The sequence below is a fragment of the Hetaerina americana genome, unplaced genomic scaffold (genome assembly GCF_022747635.1).
Source record: "Hetaerina americana unplaced genomic scaffold, ioHetAmer1.1.p SCAF_6, whole genome shotgun sequence".
NCBI classification, from domain to species: Eukaryota; Metazoa; Arthropoda; class Insecta; order Odonata; family Calopterygidae; genus Hetaerina; species Hetaerina americana.
In genome coordinates, this window is record NW_027287205.1 from 59,419,075 (window position 1) to 59,444,708 (window position 25,634).

The 25,634-nt window shown below is 35.4% G+C and overlaps 1 protein-coding gene across 1 annotated transcript; it reads left to right on the forward strand.

Annotated features, from left to right (window-relative positions):
• Nucleotides 1–1,630: 1,630 nt before the first annotated feature.
• Nucleotides 1,631–25,444, forward strand: Rbsn-5 (Rabenosyn-5). Its single transcript, XM_071593441.1, has 10 exons — nt 1,631–2,020; nt 3,277–3,411; nt 5,123–5,263; nt 6,235–6,399; nt 7,129–7,376; nt 8,977–9,107; nt 12,955–13,041; nt 14,859–15,035; nt 20,003–20,180; nt 24,158–25,444. Exons 1-10 carry the CDS (start codon nt 1,882–1,884, stop codon nt 24,380–24,382), a joined length of 1,626 nt encoding a protein of 541 aa, XP_071449542.1. The 5' UTR covers nt 1,631–1,881; the 3' UTR covers nt 24,383–25,444.
• The last annotated feature ends 190 nt before the right edge of the window (nt 25,445–25,634 follow it).

The window sequence follows — 25,634 nt, forward strand, 5'->3', positions numbered from 1 at the left end:
ATTCCGTTCAGCAAAACAAAGAGACATGTACATAGGATAAATTAAAAAGGACAAAACAGAAAAGGTATCAGGGATTGAGGAAATTGACATTAAATAGAGTGGAATGGAGGGCTGTAGTAAACCAATCCTAGGATTGAAATACTGATGATGACATTTCATTTAATTACAGATTACCAACTATGCCTCTAGATTGTAGTAATTATTATTTGAATGTATATATTCAGCAAATAAGAGCTGGAGTGCAGTAGCTAATCGCTTTCATGCTCTCAAGATTTAATTGCAAACATGATAAGGATGAGTAATTTGTTTGACCCAGGATATAACTACCATTATCCGGCTGAAAGGGTTGCTAGTTCATTACTAATGCCAGGATGCAACACTTAGAAGCGATTTAACTTTGCATTCCTTGCCTCTAGTAACTTTATATGATATGAAATTCCATAAAACATTGGATGTCCATATCTAGGTCAAACTCATTTATTTTCAAGTTTGTAGTTGGGAAGCCATGAAATATTATCTCTATGATTACATTTCATAAGCTTTATTATTTGACAGGGGAAAGTAACAAAATTAAAGTAGAATTACGCCTACCAATTTTTGGTTGATCAATGCTGATCTGAATATTTAATATTACACATAACTGGCATAAAACCACAGTTTGTGGGCATAACTGCAGAATGCTACAAAGAGAAAGGATCAAAAATATAAATTTATAAAAGAAACATACACGCATATTAAAAAAACCTTTGTGCTCGAGAACTGATAACACAAAGCATGGATTCGAGTCCAGCCTCGGGCACTAGTGTTGTGTCAACACTAGTGTTTCGGCCCCTAATGGCAACCCTTTAGCTTATTGGGAGCCCAACGATTGAACGGACAACCCATGAGGTTTGGAGAACAAGGTGATACCTATAACCCCAGTAATTAAATTGCGAACCATTCTCATTGAACTACTCAAATACGAAGATCCTATCCTTTTCAATTCACCAAGCGAAGACTAAAATATGGCCTTACAATCAAAGTTTCGTAAATTTCTATCATACTGGACAGTGATAAATAAAGTAATTATATAAAAACAGATATAATTACTATTTTACGATTATTACATATTAATGGTCAAGGTAAAAATCAGAACATAGAAAGTTAGGAACTTTAGAATGTATAAAAACATAATCAATCAAATGATGAAATTGAATGGATAAGAATAGCATTTTATATCTCTCTTTTTCGTGCCAAATAACAATTGAAGAACAAATTTTATTTTGACAACTTGTTCGGAGAACACATAAATATCCGTCGTATCAGTGCTACATCTTCCTGGTAACAATCAATCTGATGTTGCTTTTTTCACATATTAGTTGTGTTATTGGGACCACTGACAACATCAAATTGCAATGCTAGCAATGGATCGCAACCCATCGCCACTCCTCCTTCATGTCGAACCGCATCACCAATTTGATTCGTTCATTTCGTCATGGTTCCTATTGTTCCGAATGATTTTAAACAAATTATATTAATTTGTAATCCTTTTCGTATTCCTACTTATATGAATTATATGAGAAACACGCACATTTTATGGAAGGCAGTGTTAGGAAAAATCATTAATATTTTTAGTCGTAATATTCATCTAGTGTTTACTATTTATTCAAGTAAGCGCTTCAAATGAACGATTCTTTCTCAAAAGACAAGATCGACCCGTAATTTTATATGATGACAGAGGGGGTGGTAAATTCTGCTTATTGGTACACATTGCCTTATTAATTTGATTGCCTGTCAGCTATTCATGATGCCGTTTATTTGCGCTGAAAGGCGACCTATCTGTAAATATACATGGGTTGTCGTATAATCCGTCTTAGTGTAATAGGCGATCTGTCATGAGAGATGGCTACAGGAAACGAAGACATTCTGGAAGGTTTTATATGTCCCATTTGTAAGAAGGATTTAGTTACGGCATTATTACTTAGTACACATTTTCAAGAAGAGCATAATGATGATCAAGATGTCCTTAGATCTTTGAAAGGTTAGTACAATTCTTGATTATTATTTAGTATGATTGCAAAATCAAATACTTGAAATCCTTTACGAAGGAACTGACGACTCCGGGAGAATACATTTTTTTATTATTTTGAGGCTCTAATAATATGTATGTAACTATAATGGAGAGGTCAATAATTACAATCATATTTCCTTATTGGAATGTATTTTTGCTGAATTTTAGAAGTTACCTAGTAACATCCCTAAAGTAGAAATCACAAACATGTTTCTTGTGTAGCAGTGCATTCTTTGTAGTCTTGTGTACTCTCTCTTCATTCTTGTTGGCCATTTTCTATGCCATGTCCGTGACCAACAGAACAATAGCGGTTATTATTGTGTTCTTTCTGGCGATAAAAAATTCATAGAAAAGTTAAGTAAGGTGGTTTTTCATTTTATTGTATCATTAGTGTTTTATCATGGAATTTCCACTGGAATGAACTTCTTCACCTCAATGAGACAGAACTTGTACCGGAAAGGTTTTTTTACTCCTATCCTTTGATCTACCTTGATTGGGTGACTCTGTCTGGAGTAATCATAATTTCTGTCATGGCTGTAGTACTCTGGGTCGTGAGAATTGTAACACCTTTCACTCTCTCAGCCTTGTCCTTTGCTGGAAGGGTATATACGCAAATTAAAACGCATCAAGTGTCCATTTTTATTTCAGTGGTATTTTTTCTTCATATGTTGGGCTCGATTGCATGTGTAAGGAGCTAATTTAGTGTTGCTAACCTCAGTTTATGATTTTAACGTGACAGCAACATTTTGTATATTTGTGAAGCCCTCATCGCCTTGTTTGCTGAGTATGATAAAAAATTTTCTCTGAAAGCCATGATTTTGTTTAATGCAGCATATTTCATAATTAGAGGAAGAATATTCATGATACCTTTGCCAAATCACAGTGCCCCTAAGAATAAGTGTAAGGACACCCATAAAATAGTCGACATTTTTTAATTCAAATTTGAATTGGAAACCGAGATAAATTGGTATAACTGGAAATAATGGAGGGAATTTTTTGTAGTTCTCACTCATTTCCAATTCCCTGCTGGGCCTTTTTTCCTGCTTAATTAACTATAACCAATTCCGACATGGAACATTTTGGCGAATTCTGGTTTAGGATTGGATATCTGGATATTACCTCTCTTTCAGGAAGTCTTGTTTTAATTTACATTATTATGTAATGTCATCGATGGGACTGTGGTTTCAACAAAAATTGTTAATATTTCTGGGCGTATTTCATTTAAGATCTTTTTGGGAAAGCTAAAAAGAAGATTTTAAAACAAGATGGTCCAGATCAAGAAAGCAGGTCCAGTCCTTCACAAACGCCAAATCAAAACAAAGGAGTCTCCTCTTTCTTGTATTCAAGCTACCAAACTATTGGTGAGTATCAAATTAGTACTTCATATGTATTTACTATGACTACCTATTATTAAATTAATTCTTATTCATCCAATTTCATGATATCCCAGTAAAAAATTCTTTATATTTCATGAAATTGCCTTACTTTTATTCATTGGTAACCATCCTAATGTGGTTGCAATCATGAAATCTGGTTTGAAATATGAGACAAAGATTAGGGTTTTTTTATTTGGAATTCCTGAATTTATATTCCTCAAGATTGGAGTAAGAGCCTTTGAGAAGTATCCAAAGTAATAATGCTATCTATTTTTGCTAACTATGGTTTAATTTCCTCAAATGTAGCATTTGCATTATCTCCATTGTGAATACAGTAAGCATTGGCTTACCCATCAGGGTCCAACCAAACAAATGTTTTTGTCCAGTTAATTTAAAAGTGCATACGTTTATTGAGATACAATTTGTATGGTAACCAACAGATATATTTCTATTAAATGGCAATATTAATCTCAAAATATTGCGGGGTTGTAGCATTTTTTTAAAGAAAAGGCACTTATGCACCCAGAAGCAGAGCTGTAAATGCTTCTTAAAATGGACATGAGCATCTTTCAAAATGTCCAGTCCTCCTGAAAGTAATTTTCTGAATAATTATCTTTGCAAGATATTTTGAGCAATGGAAATTAACAAGTTTTATCTCCAGCTTTATCAGAACTCCCAGTTGGTGGAGTCTTCTTTCCCAGGGCTCTGATTCCTTGTCATTCCTCAGATCTGTGCTCAGAAAACATTTCCTTGGGTGCTTCTTATATTTTCCTGTATGTCCCATAGCCCCTTCACATCTCACTACCTTACTTTGCTAGTTCCATCCACTTTTTCTACCATTTTTTATTTCTCCTTGCAGTTTTCTCCCTTCACCCATTGTGTTTAAAACTTCATTTGTCTTCATTCTTCTCCAAATACATATCTTTAAAATTCATAGAATTTTGCTCCGTTTGCTTAAGAAATTACTTTGTACAAACAGGCGAAATAAATAACTAGTAATTGCAATGGGTAGATGCAAGATATGACTACTGAAAATAACAATAAGATGGAACATGTAAATCAAGTACAAAATGTGTATTGGAGCTATGGAGATGTTTTCACTTTTTAAATTTTACTTCTGGTCTCATCTTTTCACAATTTGATTCATTTGATGTGACTGGTCTGAAATTCTCTTTCTATACTTAAACCCTGTGCACTTAACCTACTAATCACGAGAAAATGAAAGATTTATCAAAAATTATTTTAAGACTAAAAGGATTTTTTTTAATTGGCCGGTGAATTATGCTTGAGTAATTCCCTTCTAGTCTCTCTTTGCTCTTCAGATTTTTATGAGATCATATTTTAGTTTAGTGTATATTGATACTGCACGGCACTTTAAATATATCCATAAGCATTCAATAACTTTGAAATATATTTCATTTACATATGTATACATGCCAATTTTTTATGTATGTATTTTTTGCCAATATTTGCTTTTTTTACTTGCCAAAGTTTACAAAGCATTCAGCCAATTATCATACTTATTGGTTTGCAGTAAAAGAGTTACCTTAGTTTTTATATTAATGATGTATCATTGGATTTTTGGGAGAATGATTTCAAACTTTTATTGACTTTTTCTGGGATAATACATCATGAAAACTCCCGGTTCAACTTTCAATTTTTTCATTTGAAATTTGGTTTGCCTTTCATTGCACAGGAGCTACCCGAAGTCATATGGGTTTATTTCGTCGCCTGCGAAACACCAGAATTGAACGCTATGCTGCAGAAACCAACAAACTCTTAATAAGATTAGATAAATTGCTTATCGATATGCCATCTGATCCAGTGAAGCGTAAAGGTATGCCTGTCTTTTATTTTTAAAATAATCCAATATGCTTCAGGGAGTGTGGTTTTTATAGACATCATTCATTCTGCTACCTCCTTCTTTTGAATAAGCTGTACTCTTTTTAATTTTGAGTGTGATATGTTATCAACATGGAATTTTGAATGTTATAAGGTTGATCATATAATAATATTAAAATATATTGATACACATATTTTACAAGAATAAAATGTAGGTCACATGAAAACATGGCACAATACAGTAAGAACATGAAAGTGTATATAACAAATTTCAAAGGTCAAAAGATTCTTCCAAAAAGTCTTGTATGCTATAGTAGCTCTTCTATGAGGGCTTTCCAGAAAGTAACCTCCATTATGCTATGTAAATGCACTGAAGTAGATACTGAAAATTTATTATTTTCATCTCAAAGCTACACATCTCTACTATTTTTATATGTATTTGCTAAACAGATTTAAACATTTTTCAAATATCCGAACTAGTTCTCAAATTCCTTCAGCATAAAATTCTACCACCTGAATTTGGAGCTAACCAATGAAAACATCTTGAAGTTCCTTGTCGAGACGAGCACAAAACATATGGTAGCCTAACTTTTCAGTTGTGCATCCATGCAACAGAGTCATAGAAATCTGTCGAAAACTTTCTAAAGATTTCAGATATTGTAATATGCCGGTCCCTCTTCATCTCTGTTTACTTCCTTCCTCCCTTCATCCTGAGCATCTCCCGCTGTTATTTGAACTTTAGCCAAATGGAGGCGTTTGGAACTAAAACAGCAGACAGTTAAATCAAAATATTTAAATGCTACGAAACTGCTATTTATTGCTGGAATATGAAACCACAAAACCATAAGCATGGGGAGCAGCAAAAAGGAAAACTCTTGACTTTTACTTTTGTGTTGAGTAAAATGTATTGCTGTGCCTCAAAATTTCATAATTTGAAAGAATAAATGATCTATCTTATTTTTCCAGCCCATGAACAACAAGTGGTGCCATGGGTGGATGATTCAGCAGTTCCCCTCTGCCCAAATTGTGCTCGGCCATTCCATCTCTTAACTCGTCGGAAACACCATTGCCGTCTCTGTGGTGCCATTATGTGTCATGAATGTTCCAACTTTATCAATTTAGCCATAGCTCGTGAGTTCACTTTCAGGATATCCTTTTATTATTTTTTTAAGGATATGTACATTTTTATAATTATTAAGTAATCTACCGGTTAAGGTAGGTTTTAGATGGGCACAACTACCAAATAAATATTTTATTTCTCTTAACAAAACACAACCCAACATCCTACTCTACAACAAGTCCCTCTTCATTTCTGTGTATTTCCTTCCTCCCTTCATTCCATCCATCATCCCTATCCTATTCCTGCTGTTTACTCATTTGCCTAACATTCTCCCCTCTATCAGTCTTCAACATCCTACTGCCGAGCAATATGTCCTCTATCCATTTTTCCTACCTCCTTAGGATTTCTCCAAATGAACCCCTCTCTTCGCCCACCATGCCTAGTACTTCCACATTTGTTTTCCCTTCAGTCCATTTCACCTTCTCCATTCTTCCCCACACCCACATTTCAAAAGCCTCCAATCTAGGTCTATCCTCCTGCTTCAATGGCCACGTTTCCACGCCATACATAACTACCCTCCACATCAAAGTTTGATGAGCTTTTTCTTAAGATCCTTACTCAATGTCCCTATCATCAATACCCTCCTCCTTGAAAGCCTCTTTGTCTAGTGCAATTCTTCTCCTTACGTTCCTACTACTTTGACTATTTTAAGTAATGCTAAGGTTTTGACCAAAATTTAACGGACCCAAATTTGAGTCTCCTACTCTTCTAATATCCTTGCTTCCATTTTTTCCATGAAGGTAAGTTGACCAATCCGGCCTTTGGACTCCATAGACCTCCCACATCATTGCCACCAACAGACATTTCTAAGGATACCACACAGCAACTGCTGTCTTCACCGTCCTCATCACCGGCTCTCAACTCATCAACCACACTGCGTCGGTCAGGCTCCAACTCAAGTCTTGGATCAGCGCTCTCTGCTCCTCTTCCTGGACTTGGCCCTTCTTCCGAGCCCTCTCGCTTGCGCCTCTGTCATTATTGCCGTGGTGTGAGTTACAGTGAGAGAAAAATGAAGAAAAAAACCTTTTCTCTAATTCTGGAATTATTAATGAAATACTAAAAAATTATGTTGCAAAAAGTTGAAGGATAGTTTAACTGAGTGTATGCCCAATTAAATCAGTTTAATCCAGCTTGATAATATTAATATTTTTGTTTTAATGAACATAGTTTATAATTTCCTCAGAAATAGCTGTCAGCTGTTACTGTTAAAGGGCTTTGTTGATTTGCCCTTAAGTTGAGTTGAGCAAAATCATTGCATTTGGAGAAGAGTATCATCTGTGGTTTCAGTAATTGGTTCATTATAGCCCAAGGAGATTGTTTCTGAATGCTATTAGATTGAAAGAATTAATTACCTTGAAAGGTGTAACTAATACATAAAAGAAGTCTTAATGTCAAAAGAAGATTGAGGATCATGTAAATTTTGCCTTTACTAACCAGGAGCAGGAATTGATGGTTATCACCTAATTCAATGCTCACACTGCATGTTCATAATGTATAGTAAAAAGTGCACTGTGTTAAAGTATGAATGCCCTGGCGACCTAGGCCAAGTTAAATGGAGTCCATCATTGTATACTTAGCCCCCCAGGTCCTTATCTATGATGGCACCATCTCTCCCCAAATGAACTAATGGGATGTAAGGTGCTCTGTACTACGCCATTATATTTCACAGAGGGTGCAGGAATTCATCAATGGTGAGAGTATTGAGAACTGCGGCAGATGCTGGAACAGTAACTTTTAATTGAGCCATCAGCTAATATGCATTAAAATGTAACAGTTTCAAAGTGTAAAAATCATTCCCCTTAACTGGTAGTTTAACTGGCTTAAGCACTTTGCTGGACATCGAGGAATCTGAGTTCAAATCTCAGTCTTGGCGAATGATTTTTACCCTTTGGAATTGTTTCATTTTATTGGAGATAAATTTGGGGTGGGACTAGTGTCCATCAATAGAAAAGTGGAATTTATTGTTTGCTGTTAGATTACTTTTTCAAGTCACATTAACAGAGAGGTATATCTATTATTCACATTAGGAATTGTAACTTTGCATTGAAGGAAACTTCTGTGGAAGTGTAATTTTAATGAAAGTGCAGAACACTTAACTTTGTTTAGTGGTAACTCCAAGCATAAAAAAATGTAGGACTGATCAAATTCCGAATCTAAATGCAGTTAAAAATAATGCACATTTCACTTTGTTGCAATAATTAATTTGGCCTTTTATGTGTACCAAGCAGGTTCTCCATTTCATTTTGCCTGGTCATATCCACCATTAGTACATACTTACAGCACAGCGACTTCCTTACAAAATTCCAAAGAAACTGCGGGAGATGCCGCAACAGTAACTTTTAATGGAGTCATCCGCTAATGTGCATTTCAATGCAACTATTTCAGAGCGTAAAAATCATTCCTTACAAAAGTCTAATTTTAAACCCTGTATTTATAACTTTTGCAAATTATGAGCAAAAATTTCTTATCTCACTGAAAACTCATTATAGTCGCATGAACTTCCCAAGTTCAATGGAATATCTTTAAAACTATTATTGCCCTTACGATATCTAAATTACACAATGTTTTTATCTATATTTTTGTTTCAGTTGCTTCGAAGGAGGGAAGAGTTGTGGGCATGGAAGCCTGTGATTGCAATGATGTACGAGCAGTTGAGGGAGCGCATAAATAGTGGGGAGCAATTCATCACTGCTTTCCATACTATGTCCAACTCATTAAAGTAAGCCTCTGTAAAGTTGATTCAAGTTGTCTTTTTTGCACAAATTTTGGCTAGGGTGAAGGTTTTTGGGGTTATTTCTATGTCAATATGATTTCCATGAGAAACCAGGGCAATTCGAAAAGTAAAGTCCCCTATTTTTTTTCATGAAAAATCAAATTTATTCTCAACTTTGCGCACATTGTTGGAAAGGTTGAGCATTTAGCTATTTTTCTGCAAAGTTGCCTTAATGATCAATCACTTTTTGCATCCTTGTAAGCAAAGAGTAGTGCAAACCCAGTATATGCATGTGCTGCCTTTTCTGCCTCCTCTTCTCCAAGACTCTCCTTGCCTAAAATGGATAATTTTCCAAAAGATGTAAAGAGTCATTTTGCAGTAATAATAGAAATTCTAAGCTCATATCTTTGGTTGGTGTCCCCTAAGCAGCATGGTATTCAAGCTTATATAGAAAGAAATATATTAGGTCTGTGTCTTAAAAATGTAACATATTAGTGCTCAAGAGAGGCTCAACATTCACAATTCTGGCAAACCATTTGCCCACACCTGTAGTAGAATAAATTGGTATTACAAGGAATTTTTTAAATGTTGGAAACATCACAAAAGTAACTGTAGATTCATCATAATGGTTTCACAAAGTATGATAAAGAGTATTGTTTAGTGAGAAGACTATTCAAAAGAGGTATACAAATTGTTCTAAAAAGTATACAGCAGGAGTACATGAATGCATGGTACTCCCACAAAATGTTTTGTATCAGTGTCAGAGTAACAGAAATATAATTGTGATCCTGCCATCCAAGATCTGTTTGATCATTCAAGAGCCGATCGAAACTGCCGGAAAATGTGATAACAGATGATGGAATGACAACCAATGTAAATGGCTTGAAAAATGATTTTGAACCAAAAGTGCAATTGTCACAGGGAATTAATTGCCAATACCTGCAAAACAACTCAGATTCACTAAAATCTATTTACTATCGCCGGTTTTGTGAGGTTGGAAGGGCATGGTATATCATGCTATGGCTCCAGGGAATCAGACCACAAATAAAAGGTTTCACTAGAGATAATGACATGTTTGAGGGAGGCAGTGTGAGAAAGATCCTGCAGTCGTGGGCAGGTAATACCTGTATTTTGCGCTGTGCCAGTGCATCTGTCATACAAGGCTAGGATGAAAAGGTAGCGTAAAGTCAGAGAGATGGTGGGAACTGGTGTGTATGAAAGTTAATTTCAATTAGTATCATCCCTTGAAGGAACACACCAGGTTTCAGCCGTATTGGTCTATTACAAATACTGTATTCTTTTCAATCAAGCACATTGAGTGAATTCCAAAAAATGGATGAAAAAAATTTCATAAGTTATTCGGTGAAAGACAAATGATCTCTAGAGAATAAAAATAAATTGATAAGCATTATGGCAAATCAGCGTCTTCAATAAGAGTGGTTTATAAGTGGTTTCAAAATTTTTCAAGTCGCAATATGAGCACAAGTGGCTTTATGAGGCTGAATGCTCCAGATGCAGGGTTGAGTTCAATGTGGTATTTTCCATTCATTGAACCATCATTGGTTGTAATGTATCTTTGGTAGAGTGGAGTACATCAAAGGAGAGTTTGATTAAGTTGTAAATAGAGCAATTAATATGTGCAAAAAGTTTGGTTTCTTGGAAGTTTGTTTTATGGAGAGAAATCATTCAGTTTTAATGATAATGATCCCTGAATAATAACCTTCATGTCAGTCACAACTTCTGACTGCTATAATGTTCAATCATTTAATGCCAAATTTTTTCGTGCTGACTCAATTATAACACACTTTTTATCCTTAATTTTGCATTGTAAAATTGCAAGGCTTTGAAAAGAAAAAAAGTAAAAAAGGGCACAGTTAGATTCCATGTAGGTCAGTCTGGGTAATGGCCTTGGACTCTCCCATTTAAGCAGATGTTTTGTTTCTCTTAAATCTTTGACCTTTTCCATCAACTTTAATAGGAAAAGGATCCATTTACCCTGAATGTGTAGCTTTTACAAGTCCTTTGGCTTAGTTTGAGGTCTTTTCAGTCCTTATCTGCCCAATAAACCTTGAAACTGATGGAAGTGGTATACGTCATTATTTTCAAATTGCATAATTTAAAAAGCCTTTTAAATTTCTAAGATACCTACCAGAAATTATCCAGAAATGTAGTGGACCAAGTAATGTAAAAAGTATTCATTTGGGAAAAGTGAGCATGTTTCTGTCCATTGGATGTCTGCAAAAAGTTTATACATTCTTGAGTGTTTTACAATATTTCATGGAGTAATTTTTTTATGGTGTGGTTTATATACTGGGTGTACAAGTATGAATTGTGGATTTCAGACACCAGGTAGTGCACAAATGCAGTTTGTGATATAAAGATTTGACACATATGCCATTTTGTTGTGCCATCAGCAAGTGTCAAACACGCACGAGTGATAAATTGAAAAAGTGTTGTCTTACTGTATTCAATATGTTGAAATTTGTACCAAACAATGAGTATTCGCGGACAGCATTAATTTTTTGTTTTTATTTGAAGAAAACTGCTGCTGAATCATACCAATTATTTTGAGAAGTTTATGGTGAACATGCTACATCCCAAGATGCATGTGAATAATGGTTTTCAATGTTGCAAACAAGGATCACAGTAAACTGCCAAAAAAGTACAAAGATGTGGAATTTTAAGCATTGTTGGATGAAGATGATTTATAAAAACAGATTGCAGAGCAATTGAGTATTAGTCAACCAGCTTGTTTCTTGGCGTACGAAATATGGGAAAGATTCAGATGACCAGCAGATGGGTACCACATGAGTTGAATGACAGGCGGATGGGAGAGGACCAAAAACAAATGTGAAATTTTGCTCGCACGATACAAAAGGAAGTCGTTTTTGCATTTTATCGTTACTGGGGTTGAAAAGTGGATTTATTTTGAGAATCTCAAGTGCAAAAAATTATGGGTAGACTCAGGCAAACCATCAGCATCAATTGTAAGACCAAATCGCTTTGGCAGAAAGATGATGCTTTATGTTTGGTGGGACCAGAAGGGTGTGGTCTATCATGAGCCGTTAAAACCTGGTGAAATGGTTAATAATGAACGCTATCGACAGCAATTGTTAGATTTGAACCATTTTCCGCTTGAAAAAAGACCAGAGTACCAAAAGAGGCCACACATGGTCATTTTTCTTCATGGCAATCCTCCATTGCATACGGTAAAACCAGTTTGCGACACGTTGTATGCGCTCTGTTGGGAAGTGCTAAGCCATGCAGCTTACTCATCAGACTTGGCTCCTTCTTATTACTGTTTGTTTGCATTGATGGGTCAAGTACTTGCTCAGCAGTGCTTTGGTTCGTACGAAGATGTGAAAAAAATGGCTCAATGAATGGTTCGGGCAAAGGGAAAGATTTTTACTGTCATTGTATCCACGTATTCCCCGAAAGATAATAATGTCTAACTAGCAAAGGAGCATACGTTTAATGAAGCTCTTTTTATCATTCTGTCAAAAAATAATTTTGTTTTGGAAAAAATTTCTTTCATACTTGTTTCATACTTTCATACATTTCATACTTGTACACCTGGTAAATAAATTTACAAGTATATCATTTGTTTACAAGTGCATCAAATACTAATTAATAATGCCCACTGTTAATTGCTAAAGCTTCGGGTTATTACATCCTCTCATTTTTGATTTTGTAATTGTATTTAATATGTTATTAATCACTTTATTGGAAGAATTTGTGGCATCTATTGACTTATTTTAATCATATTAAGAATGTATTTGTATGTTTCATTGTCTTGTTGGAAATCTTGTATTTTGTTTCACACAATTTAATTCTTCCTTGCATGGAACCTTAGTGCCGGAGAGTCCACGTATACTTTGGTTGAAGCACAGATGGCAAGAGTGCAGCTGTTGAAATGGGCTGAAACTATTGATAATCTTAGGTGAGTCTAATGGCAAACATTCATTTGGCTAAACTGGGTGGGTAATGGCCAAAGGGTGGGTGGGTTTAGTCTTACATGGATAGAATTGATTCATTCTCTGGCAGTGGTTTTTAAAGGATTGCACTGTGTGATATAGCAATACCTATACACATCAAAAAGCAAATACTACCAGCAGTATTTTATCTTTTGAGCTTCATTTTTTTATTTAAATTTTTTGTGGTGTTTCTGAAACCTCTCAGTTTTGAAGTGTGAAGCATTGTGTTTTCTTGCAGAATGCAATTCTTAATACATTAGTATTAGTGTCATTTTAAAGATATTATCCCATTAGGTGAGAAAATTTATTGGGAAGACTTTTTCCAATGAATAAAGAATAATTAAAGAAATATTTACTGTGTCTATGGAGTCAAATATGCAGGAACGTAAAATGTAAAATGAAAGTGAACTTCTAAAAGGTATTACAATTGTAAATGAGATAAATTCATAGTTTCAGTATCTTATCTCATTGTTCAAAAAGTAGTCCATTTAAGATCTTTAAATTTGTACTTTCTTAAAGTCATTTTTCTAAAGCTTCAGAATTAATTTTTGTTGTATTTTATTGGATATATTTCTTGATAATATGTATTTCTGGGTATAATATCACTGTTACATTCATATTTCTGATGTGCCTTTTACTGATGGTAAACATTTGAGGTGCTTTTTCAAATTAAATGCACATTTACAAAAAAACTATGGCTTTCGAAAGTCAATATTAACATAAAACTGGTTTGATTATATGAAGGTGCAGCTAAATGAAAAATCACTGACCATTAGTTTTGAATTATCAATGCTGTAATATCATCTATTCTTTTATTCACATTTGCTCATAGATTTCTATGAGCAAATTTTTTTCAAACTATTTATTTTGACTAAGTGTCATAGGCAAGTGATGATTTCATGCAATTCTACCCATTTTTATCAAGTGATACTTGTAATCAATTGTTCAGTGGCCCAGGTTCAATTCAAGATGCATGTGAAGATATCATGTGCAATCTCAGTCTCAAAGTGAGAAGTATATGTCTCACATTACTATATTTTCTAAGTAAAAGAGTTATGAAAGTCATCAATATGCATTAAATTTGTGTGTATGATCATTGTACTCTGTGTGCTCTATCTGTTGATGGTGTAATTGGCTAAAACGGTCATTTTATATTAATGAATGTGTTTGGAAATTCACAAAGCATAATTTATTTTAAGTATCAAGCACCATGATGTCTGCCACCATTCTTTCATTTGAACTCACAATTTCTTCTCCTAATCTTTCACATGTCATTGGACTTGGTGATATGTGATGCCCACCCGTACCTATCAGCTAACCATTTTGTTGACAGCTGTAGCTTTTCACTGCCCTTAATAATAGAAAATCTATGTAAATATCTTGGCTGCCGGCAACTTTTTATGATTAGAGCACACTTTAAAATGTGATGTTTGCTTGCCATTGGGATATACTCCATGCATGCTTTTGGTTGATAACAATATTGTGAGAATTTCACCTGAAGTCTTCAGGTTGAAGCGTACATTCATTTTGGTCATCATTATGTAGGTTGGTTAGTGGCATAATGCTTGAGAATATTCCTGCTTGAATGCCAGTGAGACTGTTAAGAACCCGAAGCAACCTATGCAGTGAAAACTGACCACATGCCACTTTCATAATCTTCACACCATGGAAATCCCACTTTATAATTTAAAATATTACATAAATGCTTGGCTCACTTGCATAGCATGAATTTATGTCTACTTTCTTCCTATTCTCATTATTCATTTTAATATTTTATATCCAGCAAGAATATAGCAGTACATGGCACTGCAAATGAAACCGAGCAGCCAACAACAGGTCGGGTGCTGAAGTTGCAGCAGTCAGTCAGAACGGCATCGGCTCACTTCCTCAGGCAAACAATATCAAATCTTCCCTCGCTTCCTACAGAAAAAAGGTTGAAAGAGCTGCAGGAGAATAAAAAGTAACTATTTCTGTATTTTCTTTTGTTTTACTAGTTATGTTTTCAGTATTGTTTTAGACCTTATTTAATATTATACATTTGGTAAAATCTTTGTGTCTTTCTGTAATTAGGGTTATTTGTTGTTTACCAAGTCTTAAGGGTTAAGCTAAAATATCAGATTCCTATTCATTCAATATAGTGAGAATACAAGTTTAATAAAATGGTATTTAATTTATTTATATTGATATTGGTAGTGTCTAATTGTTCTTAATTTATAAATCAAGCTTCACCTTGTTAGCTCTGTGTGTAAATGAAAAGTGAGCACTGAATAGTGTCTTGCATAAAACCATGCACTGCTTTACACAAGTTCCAGCCACTCCCTTATCTATCCTTCTCAATATCCCTGGGGTAGATGAGTAGGTGCATAGGGAATTGGGGAAAAACATGGCCACACATCTCGATACAAATGATGACTGAAGAGAATTTAGGAAAACATCTGCCAGTGGCCCTATGGTTAAAAACCAGTCAGCTGAGTAAATAAAGGGATGAATGACACTGTAGGTGTAGAGAAGATATCAACCAAAATGGCTGTGGCTAGGCATGTACCTGGCTGCCATTATGATTTCACTATTTTTCAGCCATTATTGATGAAAAGGCTTGTAGGCATTTTCCCACAAAATTCTTTTTTTTACCAATAATTTTAATACGAGTTCTATTGAAAAAGTATCGTGAATTTTGAATTTTTGCGGGTTACATTGATTTGATTTTCGATTTTTTTGAGGTGTTATGTTGGTACTTATGTCTATCACTTGTGCCGAAAATTTCGGCCATTTTGAATGTTGAGTTAATTGTTGACAGCTGTTATGCTTGGACGTGTTTTGGCTTGTCTTCGATTTTTGCCTGTTCCAAAAAATGGATCAAAGAATCGTGTGTAAAATTTTGTGTGAAAAACGAAATTGTGCGCAGACGCCTTCCAAATTGTGACTGTGGTGTACAGGGTCGCACCCAAAAGTGGTAGGACTGATTTTTTTACAAGAATTTTATTGACGATATACTTACATTGACTTAATAATCTTCAAAGTATGCTCCTTGAGCTACTACACACTTAGTATAACGTTGCTCCCAGTCCCCGTACGCCCGCTGGAAAATTTCTTTGGGGATGCCGTTGATGACCCTCGTCGAAGCCTCTTGAACGGCTTTTATCGAGTCAAAACGTCGTCCCTTGAGCTGTCTTTTCATCAGGGGGAAGAAGAAGAAGTCCGGTGGTGCCAGATCGGGAGAATAGGGCAGGTGCGGCAACATGGCAATGCCGTATTTGGCCAGGAGCTGCCTGACGACGAGCGCGCCATGGCAGAATTTTCAGCACAATCTTGGCGCACACCTTGCGCATGGCCAAATCCTGTGAAATAATGCGTTGGACGTTGGATGCAGACAGACCCAACTGGTCTGCAATTTCTTCACTGGTTAAGCGTCGGTCTATGTTCAGCAGTGTCCTCACTCTGTCCATATTCGTGTCGGTTCTTGCCGTCGACGGCTGTCCGGAGCGATGGTCGTCTTCAACGAGCTCCCTACCCTCTTTAAACAACTTGTGCCACTCAAATACTGTGGAACGGCTTAAGGCAGTGTCCCCATAAGCCTGCTTGATCATATCGAGGGTTTCAGTTGCCGTCTTCCCGAGTTTCGCACAAAACTTCACGAATAACGTTGCTCTAAATTCAGATTCATTTTGTTTTTCGACGCGGACAAAAAACTTGCTTCACTAAAAACGGTGTCCTCACTCAACGGCAGCCCGCAGGCGACTGAGGCTGGTGTTGGTCTGTTGCTAAGAGCCTCCTCCACCTTAACCTGCCAGACAGACCCCCCTCCACCGCTCCGTTCGCGCCAGAGAAAATCAGTCCTACCACTTTTGGGTGCGACCCTGTATGGAGAAGCAACCTTGGACAAAAGCAACATTTATCGGTGGTACAAAATGTTCTCAGAGGGCCGAGAAGATGCGAACGACAAAGAGCATGGCGGATGCCCGAGCACGTCAACAACAGACGAAAACATTGATGAAGTAAAGAAAATAGTATTGGCCAATCATGGAATCATTGTTAGAGAAGTTGCCGAGGACCTAAAAATATCAATTGTCATTCGATTTTTACCAAAGATTTGGGCATGACATGGGTCGCTGCTAAATTCGTACCAAAATTGCTCAATTTCGACCAAAAACATCAATGCATTAACATTGCTAATGAGGTGTTGGACTCTGTCTCCGATGACCCAAATTTGCTCCAGAGGGTCATAACTGGTGACGAATCATGGGTTTATGGCTATGACGTGGAAACTAAAGCACAATCCTCCCAATGGAAGCTGCAGCACGAGCCAAGACCGAATTTGGCACGCCAAGTGCGGTCAAATGTGACAGTTTTCTTTGATTGCAGGGGCATGATGCATCATTAGTTCTTGTCACAGGGTGGAATAGTAAATAAGGAATATTACCTGCAAGTTATGCGTAATTTGCGCGAAGCAATCCCCGGGTGACAAACGCCTGAATTTGTGGAAGAACAAGAATTGGCTTTTGCACCATGACAATGACCCTGCTCACACATCTTTACTTGTGCATGAAGTTTTGGCTAAAAACAACACACTAATGATGCCGCAGCCACCGTATTCCCCAAATCTGGCCACCAGTAACTTTTTCTTGTTCCAGAAACTGAAAAGACCCATGAAAGGGCAATGCTATGCTACAATTGACGAGATAGAGACTGCATCAAAGGAGGAGCTGAACAAGATCACAAAAAATGATTTTTGAAGTGCTTCAAGGATTGGAAAAAACGTTGGCACAAGTTTATGATATCTGTTGGGGATTACTTTGAAGGGGACAAAATCGATATTCATGAATAAATAAATAATTTATATAATAAATTTGAAACTCCAATAGCCGTAAACAGTTTACCTTTCTAAACAAAGTGAAAATGAAATTAATTGGCTAGCGCCACAAGTCAAAAAGGGTAAAGGTAAAAAAGGAAAATGAGGTAGGTAAAAGGGGTAAAAGGTAAAAAAGGAGAGGATAAGAAAGGTGAATACGAATACGCGTATTTCGGCCACAAAGTAGCCCTCTTCAGCGTACTGAAGGGTAATCGTCACTACAACACAAGTCGAAGTGAGAAAGGGTAAAGGGCTACTTTGTGGCCGAAATACGCGTATTCGTATTCACCTTTCTTATCCTCTCCTTTTTTACCTTTTACCCCTTTTACCTACCTCATTTTCCTTTTTTACCTTTACCCTTTTTGACTTGTGGCGCTAGCCAATTAATTTCATTTTCACTTTGTTTAGAAAGGTAAACTGTTTACGGCTATTGGAGTTTCAAATTTATTATATATTACTAGCCGTAAGAGCTCATTTCTATCAATAAATAAATAATTTTTGAAAAAACACAAAAGTCGTGATACTTATTGAATAGACCTCTTATGAATGATTTTATTCCCGTACCTAGTGGTAATTTCTGTCTGTTTTTAGTTATATTTCTGTTTCAATGCTAAAAAATGGGGTGTGATTCTTATGTGGGTGCTCAATGTAGACAGGTTTATACAGTCATGTATTGCATCAGTCATTGGTAGTTTGACTTTCAAGTGCAAAGGGTATATTGTTTTGTGTATTTTATCTAGTTTGGTAGGTGTATAATATTTTTGAAATGCCTGTCTTTTATATATTTGAATGAATAAATCATATACTTCAAGGATAACAATAAAAAATTTAATTTGGGTTTCACTAGGTGAACTAATATGCTCAAAATATCAGCATCACAGATCCTCTTGGAAACATTTCTAATCAGATTCTATGAAACTGTGGGAGATGCCGTGACAGTAGTTTTAAACAAATTGTTCCATTGTAATTTTTAATCAGGTTTTAATATTTGATGCCACACTCCTCGAAGTTTGATGTTACAAGCATGGTTACTAATTCACTCCTTTTTTGTGGCACTATAATCCAGCGTGCAAAGTTTGTTTGCATGTAACCATAAAGCAGTTAGTAAATATTTTTGGACATTTCTTATTCAGTTATGAGCATAATGGTTAATGGACCTGCTTAAATTAAACTGAACTTCATTATTTTATTTGCTAGAATTTTGATCGAAACACTTCAAAATCAATGATAACAAAGCTTCACACAGAGAACGAGTCAGAAGTACTTGTTACGTATTTAATTTGGTTGGCATTCATAAGATGGGCATTTTCACTGTAGAAGAACTCTGTGTTACATTTAAATCTCTCCATTGATAACTCCTTCAGACCAGGAAAATATTTTTTTATGCAGAGAGCTTTAATGAGATCAGCGAGTTATAATGCACGAAAAACTAAAAAAAAATAAAAATCTTTAGAGTTTACTCTATTAATATTCTCTCACTCGAAACAACTAGGAAATTTCATAATATAATGGAAAAATAGACAAAGTTAATTTTTCATGAATGGTTTGACATAAAACAATGCATTATTAAACTTGAAATTATGCCATTGCTATGATTACACACAAATATTTTAAATTGAAACATTATTACTTTCATTACTTACAACAGAGCGTATTAGCTAGTATCTATAACTTTCTATTTCTATGATATTTTTGCCTCGCTGTGGGTATTTGTCTAAATAGGTTTACATATATTAGAACAATATTAAAATGATTTATTGTACATATTCATGGCAGCATGATTTTAATAGCATGCAATTTAATATTGTAATCATATGTATCAACAAATTTAAGTGTGATTCTGATGACCTCACCACTTTGAATTAATGAACATGACCTGTCATTGGCTGGAGGTTATGCATCACACCTCGATAGGGATTGTGTACTAAATGTGTCTGGAAACTTTTTTGATGTGATATGTGCTACAATTATATCTAGTTGTAATTTGAAATTTTTTTCATAAGTTTTTAAAGTACCACTTAGTACAAAAAGTAAATAAAACCTTTGGACACATAGAGCATGAAAATTTTAATTTTCAGGAGAGAAATGGAACTCCAGATTCTGAGAGAGAAGAGGTTGATCCAGGAAACTCAGTCACGAGAATCTACGTCCAGCCTTGGGATAGTGTCCAGAAGGGATGCTCCCAGTGGTAGCCGAGGAAGTTCTCCCAGACCACCAACTTCCCCATGGCCTAGTAACAACAAAGTTGATGGTGTTGTAAGTTAAATATTATTAAATCAGGGATATACTTCTTTGTATTAAAATGTGATGATGGCAATGAGTAGTGACTAGAGATGTGTAAACCCTTGAAAGCACTCAGTCAGAACCTGGATTCAGAGGTAATTTTGATTGCATTGTGCTCAGTAGAAAGGTGTTTATGTTAGTGGTGATCAAGCATAATGGCTCGGGCCCTGAAAGGTACACCTTAAGTTTAAGAGCCAGAGCTTGGTTGACCATCTGGGAATCCATGCTCACTGCTCTTTGCGCTCATATTGGTTAGAGGGATTGTAGAACATTAAGTGGTACAAATCACTCTGGCTGTGCACTACATTTACCTCAATTGTTGAGGTCAGTATCAGATGTCAAACCTCTTTCAGAGAAAATTGTTCTAGCTTTCATTAGTTCCTTTCTAATCAATGAGTGTCCCAATATAATAAGCAGGTAGTAGTGGTGTTTGTATAATTTTCATTTTATTTGAATATTTTTTTCATAAATCACATTTGTGTGAAACATTATCTCAGAAAAGCAAAAAATGACCTTGCAAACTCAGGGAAAAACAAAAGTCAAATATGCTGGTTACCCCGTGTTTACTCAATTTTATCATCCATATTGTTTATAAATGACCAACATCACTACAGTTATCAATCCAAAGGTGAGGATATAATGCACCTAATACCTAATCCAAGCATATGAAATACATACATCAGGATAGCCAGTTCCTTTCCTTGTGCCACCTGTGGTTTCCATGGAAGATCTGCAACACAAAATATCTCACAGTAGATGAAGCTGCAAGGGTGGTTTCCATGGAAGATCTGCAACACAAAATATCTCACAGTAGATGAAGCTGCAAGGGTGTCTAGAGGTATTGCCCAGAATCGAACCCAGGCCCTCCAGTCAGTAAAGCAGCACTATTCATTGGACTATTGTACCACTATAAATGGCCATGTTGGAGATTTTTCGAATGCACTCTCACCTTTATTGATTTGCCAAATTGATGAGCTACTCATGTACATGTATATGAGCACCGTTTTGAGATAATTTATGAATGTAAAACTTTTCAAAAGTTGTCTTATGCCCAAGGGATTGTCCAAGCTGTCGTCTAACATCTTAAGGCCTATGGAAGAAGTACACATTGAATGCACTCCAGTCTCTATTTTGGCTCCAAATCCTCCAATATTTTCTGATTTGTCTTTGACCAGATCGAAGAGACATAATGCAGTGTAAAGAGGGGAAAGAAAAAGTCGAAATATTGAATTAAAGTATGCATTCTTTTCAACTGATTCATATTCAGCAGAAAAAGGTACTTCAAAGTTGAGTGTAAAAATTTAATTCACATTGGTGCTCTTGTTTTTGCTGACAATGGCATAAATGAGGGCTAGTCAGGTGAAATTCTCGAATTTTATCCAACCCTTTTGTGCTGATGAAATTTTCTCTAGATTTCAGGCTCTTTCCTTGAAAACATGACCAAGTTAACCTCTGCCTACCCTTTCTCTCGAATTGGCAGTCCCTCTCGTGGCATGAATCCATCACCACTAATTGTTTATGTATTGGCTTAGAAAAGAATTATTTGTTGTTTACTCGGTGCCCAAAAACTTCAATATGGAGCATGTCTTTGAAGCAGGATGATAGGTGTAGATTGTAGGCTTTTGAAATGTTGGTGTGCAGATGGATGAAGAAGATGAGTGGCCTGAAAGAAAAGCAAATGAGGAAGTACTAATCATGGTGGGAGAAGAAAGGGTATTGTTGGTAGACATCCAAAGGAGGCATAAAAGATGGATACAGAGCATTTTGATTTGGAATGGGATTTTAAAGACTGTGATAGAAGGGAGGACGTAGACAAACAAGGAAAGGGCAGGAATAGGAGAAGGATGTTTGATGGAATGAAGGGAGGAAGGAATGTATGGTCTTACTGTTGTATAGACTGTATCCATCCAAAATCTACCTTATCTGGTTGATTACCAACAATAATAATACCAAAATATAAAGTGATGAATAAATTCCATGGGTTTTACTCTGCATTTACTATTTTGAATCAAAACACCGCTGTTAATATTAATGGACATCATGAATAGAAAGTGCATGGAATATTGCAACAGAATCTGTGTCCCAAGTCTTTCCTGCCATCCTTTTGTCACCCCCCCCCCTCTAGTGCCTACTTTGTAAATACTCTCATCCAGCCACTCTGACCTCACCTCCACATCTCAGCCAAACCTTAACCCTCCTTCTTGTTTTATGTATGGGCTGTGTTTTGATCATTTGGCATACTTGAAGATGATGGTCAAATGTTGAAACACATATGGTGCTACTCAATTAAGACTGTGAAATTTTAAATAGTTTGAATCTATCTCCACCCTTATAATATAAAAGGTTGAGAAATGCTATCCACCAGAGAAGGATAGATGATGACTCTTAGTGAAGAATTGCAGCGTAACTTTATCCTGGGCTCCATGGTAATAAGAAAAGTTAAGCTGCTCATAGAATCATGAGAAGCCACTTCAGTGGATACAGAAAATATCATTACCATTCAGGATTGGAATAGTAAAATTCTTAATGGAGGATGAAGAGTAGTTGAAAAGAATACTTTGAGAATATTTTAGTGAAAAATAAATGCATGTCAGAGCATTGGAAAAATAGGATGTTGTGGATAATTAGAGAGGAGACTTCTCCAAAGACCTGAATTTGGTTTCACAGTAAAGGTTTTAATGGCAAATAAAGCACCAGAGATTGGCAATATATATTCTCAGAACTAATAAAAAAAATAAGACTTCCATGTATTTATTCAACCTACCCTGTAATTTTACATGAGAGCAGGGCTATTGATAGACATTAAGAAATATGTAATATTCCCTTACTAAAAACAAAATGATTAGACAAATGTGAAAAACATTTGAACTTTAAGTCTTATGGTATATACTTTGAAGGTTATGAAGAGGATAATATACAAGGGAATGGTAAAATAGATACTTTAACAAAATGGGACTTGAGAGGAAAATGAGAAGTTAGTTTAACTCTGAAACTTACTGTAAGAAGAGGATACACAGCCAGACTTAATTGCATAAGTGGAGCTGAAGAAAGTGGCCTAGGCCAAAGTTTGAGAGGGAAGATATCAGGACAACCCCTTTCGCTTTTCTCTTCCCCTTCTTCAGAAAACTAACTAGAAACATGCCTACTTTAGTATTATTAGGTAAGTATGTGGTGTCAGGTTATGGCTTGTTAAAGAAAGCTAGGAAATTTTTTAAAATTAGTTAATCTACCGGTTAAGTAGATTTTGGATGGATACAACTACTAAATTAATATTTCATCTCCAAACAAAACTCAACCCAAGATCCTACTCTACAACAAGCCCCTCTTCATCTCTGTGTACTTCTTTCCTACCTTCATCTCATCCAATATCCCTATCCTATTCCTGCCCCTTCCTTGTTTGCCTAATATTCTCCCCTCTACCACTGTCTTCAACATCCCACTGCTGCCGATCAATATGCTTTTCATCCATTTTTCCTGCCTCCTTATGACTTCCTCTAACAATCCCCTCTCCTCCCCCACTATGCCTGGCGCTTCCTCATTTGTTTTCCTTTCTCTCCACTTCACCTTCTCCATCCTTCTCCACACCCACAAATTTCAAAAGCCTCCGATCTACATCTATCATCCTGCTTCAGTGACCATGATTCCGCATTATCCATCTGATATTCAAGGAGCAATAGATAACTGAGAATGAATATCTTTTTTCTTGGAAAGTTAAAATGAATAATTAAAAATAAAATGAATAAATAAAAAGAATGAAAAAAATTTATAGAGTTTTCCCTCGGGATATTCTCTTAAATTTAATAATATCACTCAATTTTACATCATGTGTGTATTGATACTTATTAAAAAAACATCCAATGGTGTTCCCAAATAATGTTTAACCCAAGTGGAATGTCTTCTCCTTAGTTTTAGTATGGTTTACTTAATGCTTTTTAATATTTGTGTTTCAGAGTTCTGACCACTATGAAATTGATGGTTTTGGTTGGGGGCCCGAAAATCACCAGCAACTTTTAAATATTCAAGATGGTGATGATCCTATGGTCCAACAAATCAACATAATACGAAATTATATTAGGCAGGCAAAAGAGGCCCACAAGCATGATGAGGTTGCAACGTTGGAGACCAACTTGAAAGAACTTTTGGAAGAATTTTATAAACAATTACAAGAACAATAAAAATAATGTGTTAAAAGGTTTTGTCAAGTAACCTTGAGGTAGAATAATTTTACAGGAAGATGGTCTGAAGATACATAAAAATTTGATTATAATTCAATACCGTTTTAAAATAATTTTTTAATATATTACCGTTACAAAATGAGAACACGAAGTGTATCAAATTTATTTTCATTTCATCAAAGAATTTGGTCGCTGCATCTGGTCATAATCTTGAATGATTGTGCATTGTATTTGTTTATAGTCATGTAAATATTTATACATGTGAAAAGTATATTATTTACCTCATTCCATTGAATACTATTGTGATACGTATTTTAAGTGCAAGGCACCATAAATACTCTTTGAAATAAATTGAATGTACATTTGTAATTCAAATTCCATATGCAAAGCTTCTTCCTTCTATTTTCTGATTTCAATATTTATTCAAATGCTCTACAACAGCTATCATTATGTAATTTTACCTATGTAATATATGTTTATGTCATTTCATTCATTGCATGGAAGATTTTATTTTTCAAAAATCAAATTAAGCAATCATATGGATGACCGTTCTTTTGTCCCATTATTAATGTTTAAAGGTTTGGCATTTAACCCATGTGGACCAATATTTGATCATGTCTCTGTTCATCAGAAGTTATCATTCATTTCTTTAGCAAGACAGATTTTTTTTGTAATTCTTAAAACATTAAAAGATGCTAGAGTACATTTTATTGGTTTTGGCCGTAGATTTTTTAAAAATCTTATATTGCCTGGAGACCTAACTTGCCTCCAAGAAAAAATGTTTATCCCTGATTCAGGCAGTAATCTGTACTCAAGCATGTTGATATTGGTTTATGAGTGTATTCCTCTGTGCTCAAGCTGTAATGTAGAATACCATGCTTGCTGTTGGAAAAAATGACATTTAATTTCTCCTAAATATGTATATTTTGGCCCAGCATGTTCATTTTATCAGTGTAAAGATGGCTTCCGGCGTTGAATTCTACCAGCAAGGTCATTCATTAATTAACTTCTATGAAGAGACTAAGATTTTTTTATCAGGGCAGTACTCATTGAATATATATATTTATATATATATATATATATATATATATATATATATATATATATATAAATATATATATATATTATATATATATACACACGTTTTTGAAAATCTGGCTCTTGAGAAATATTATTCCTTGCACAAGCTGAATCAGCAGCTTCATACATACTCTATGTAAATGATGAGTCATTTCTGTACATTTTGACATTT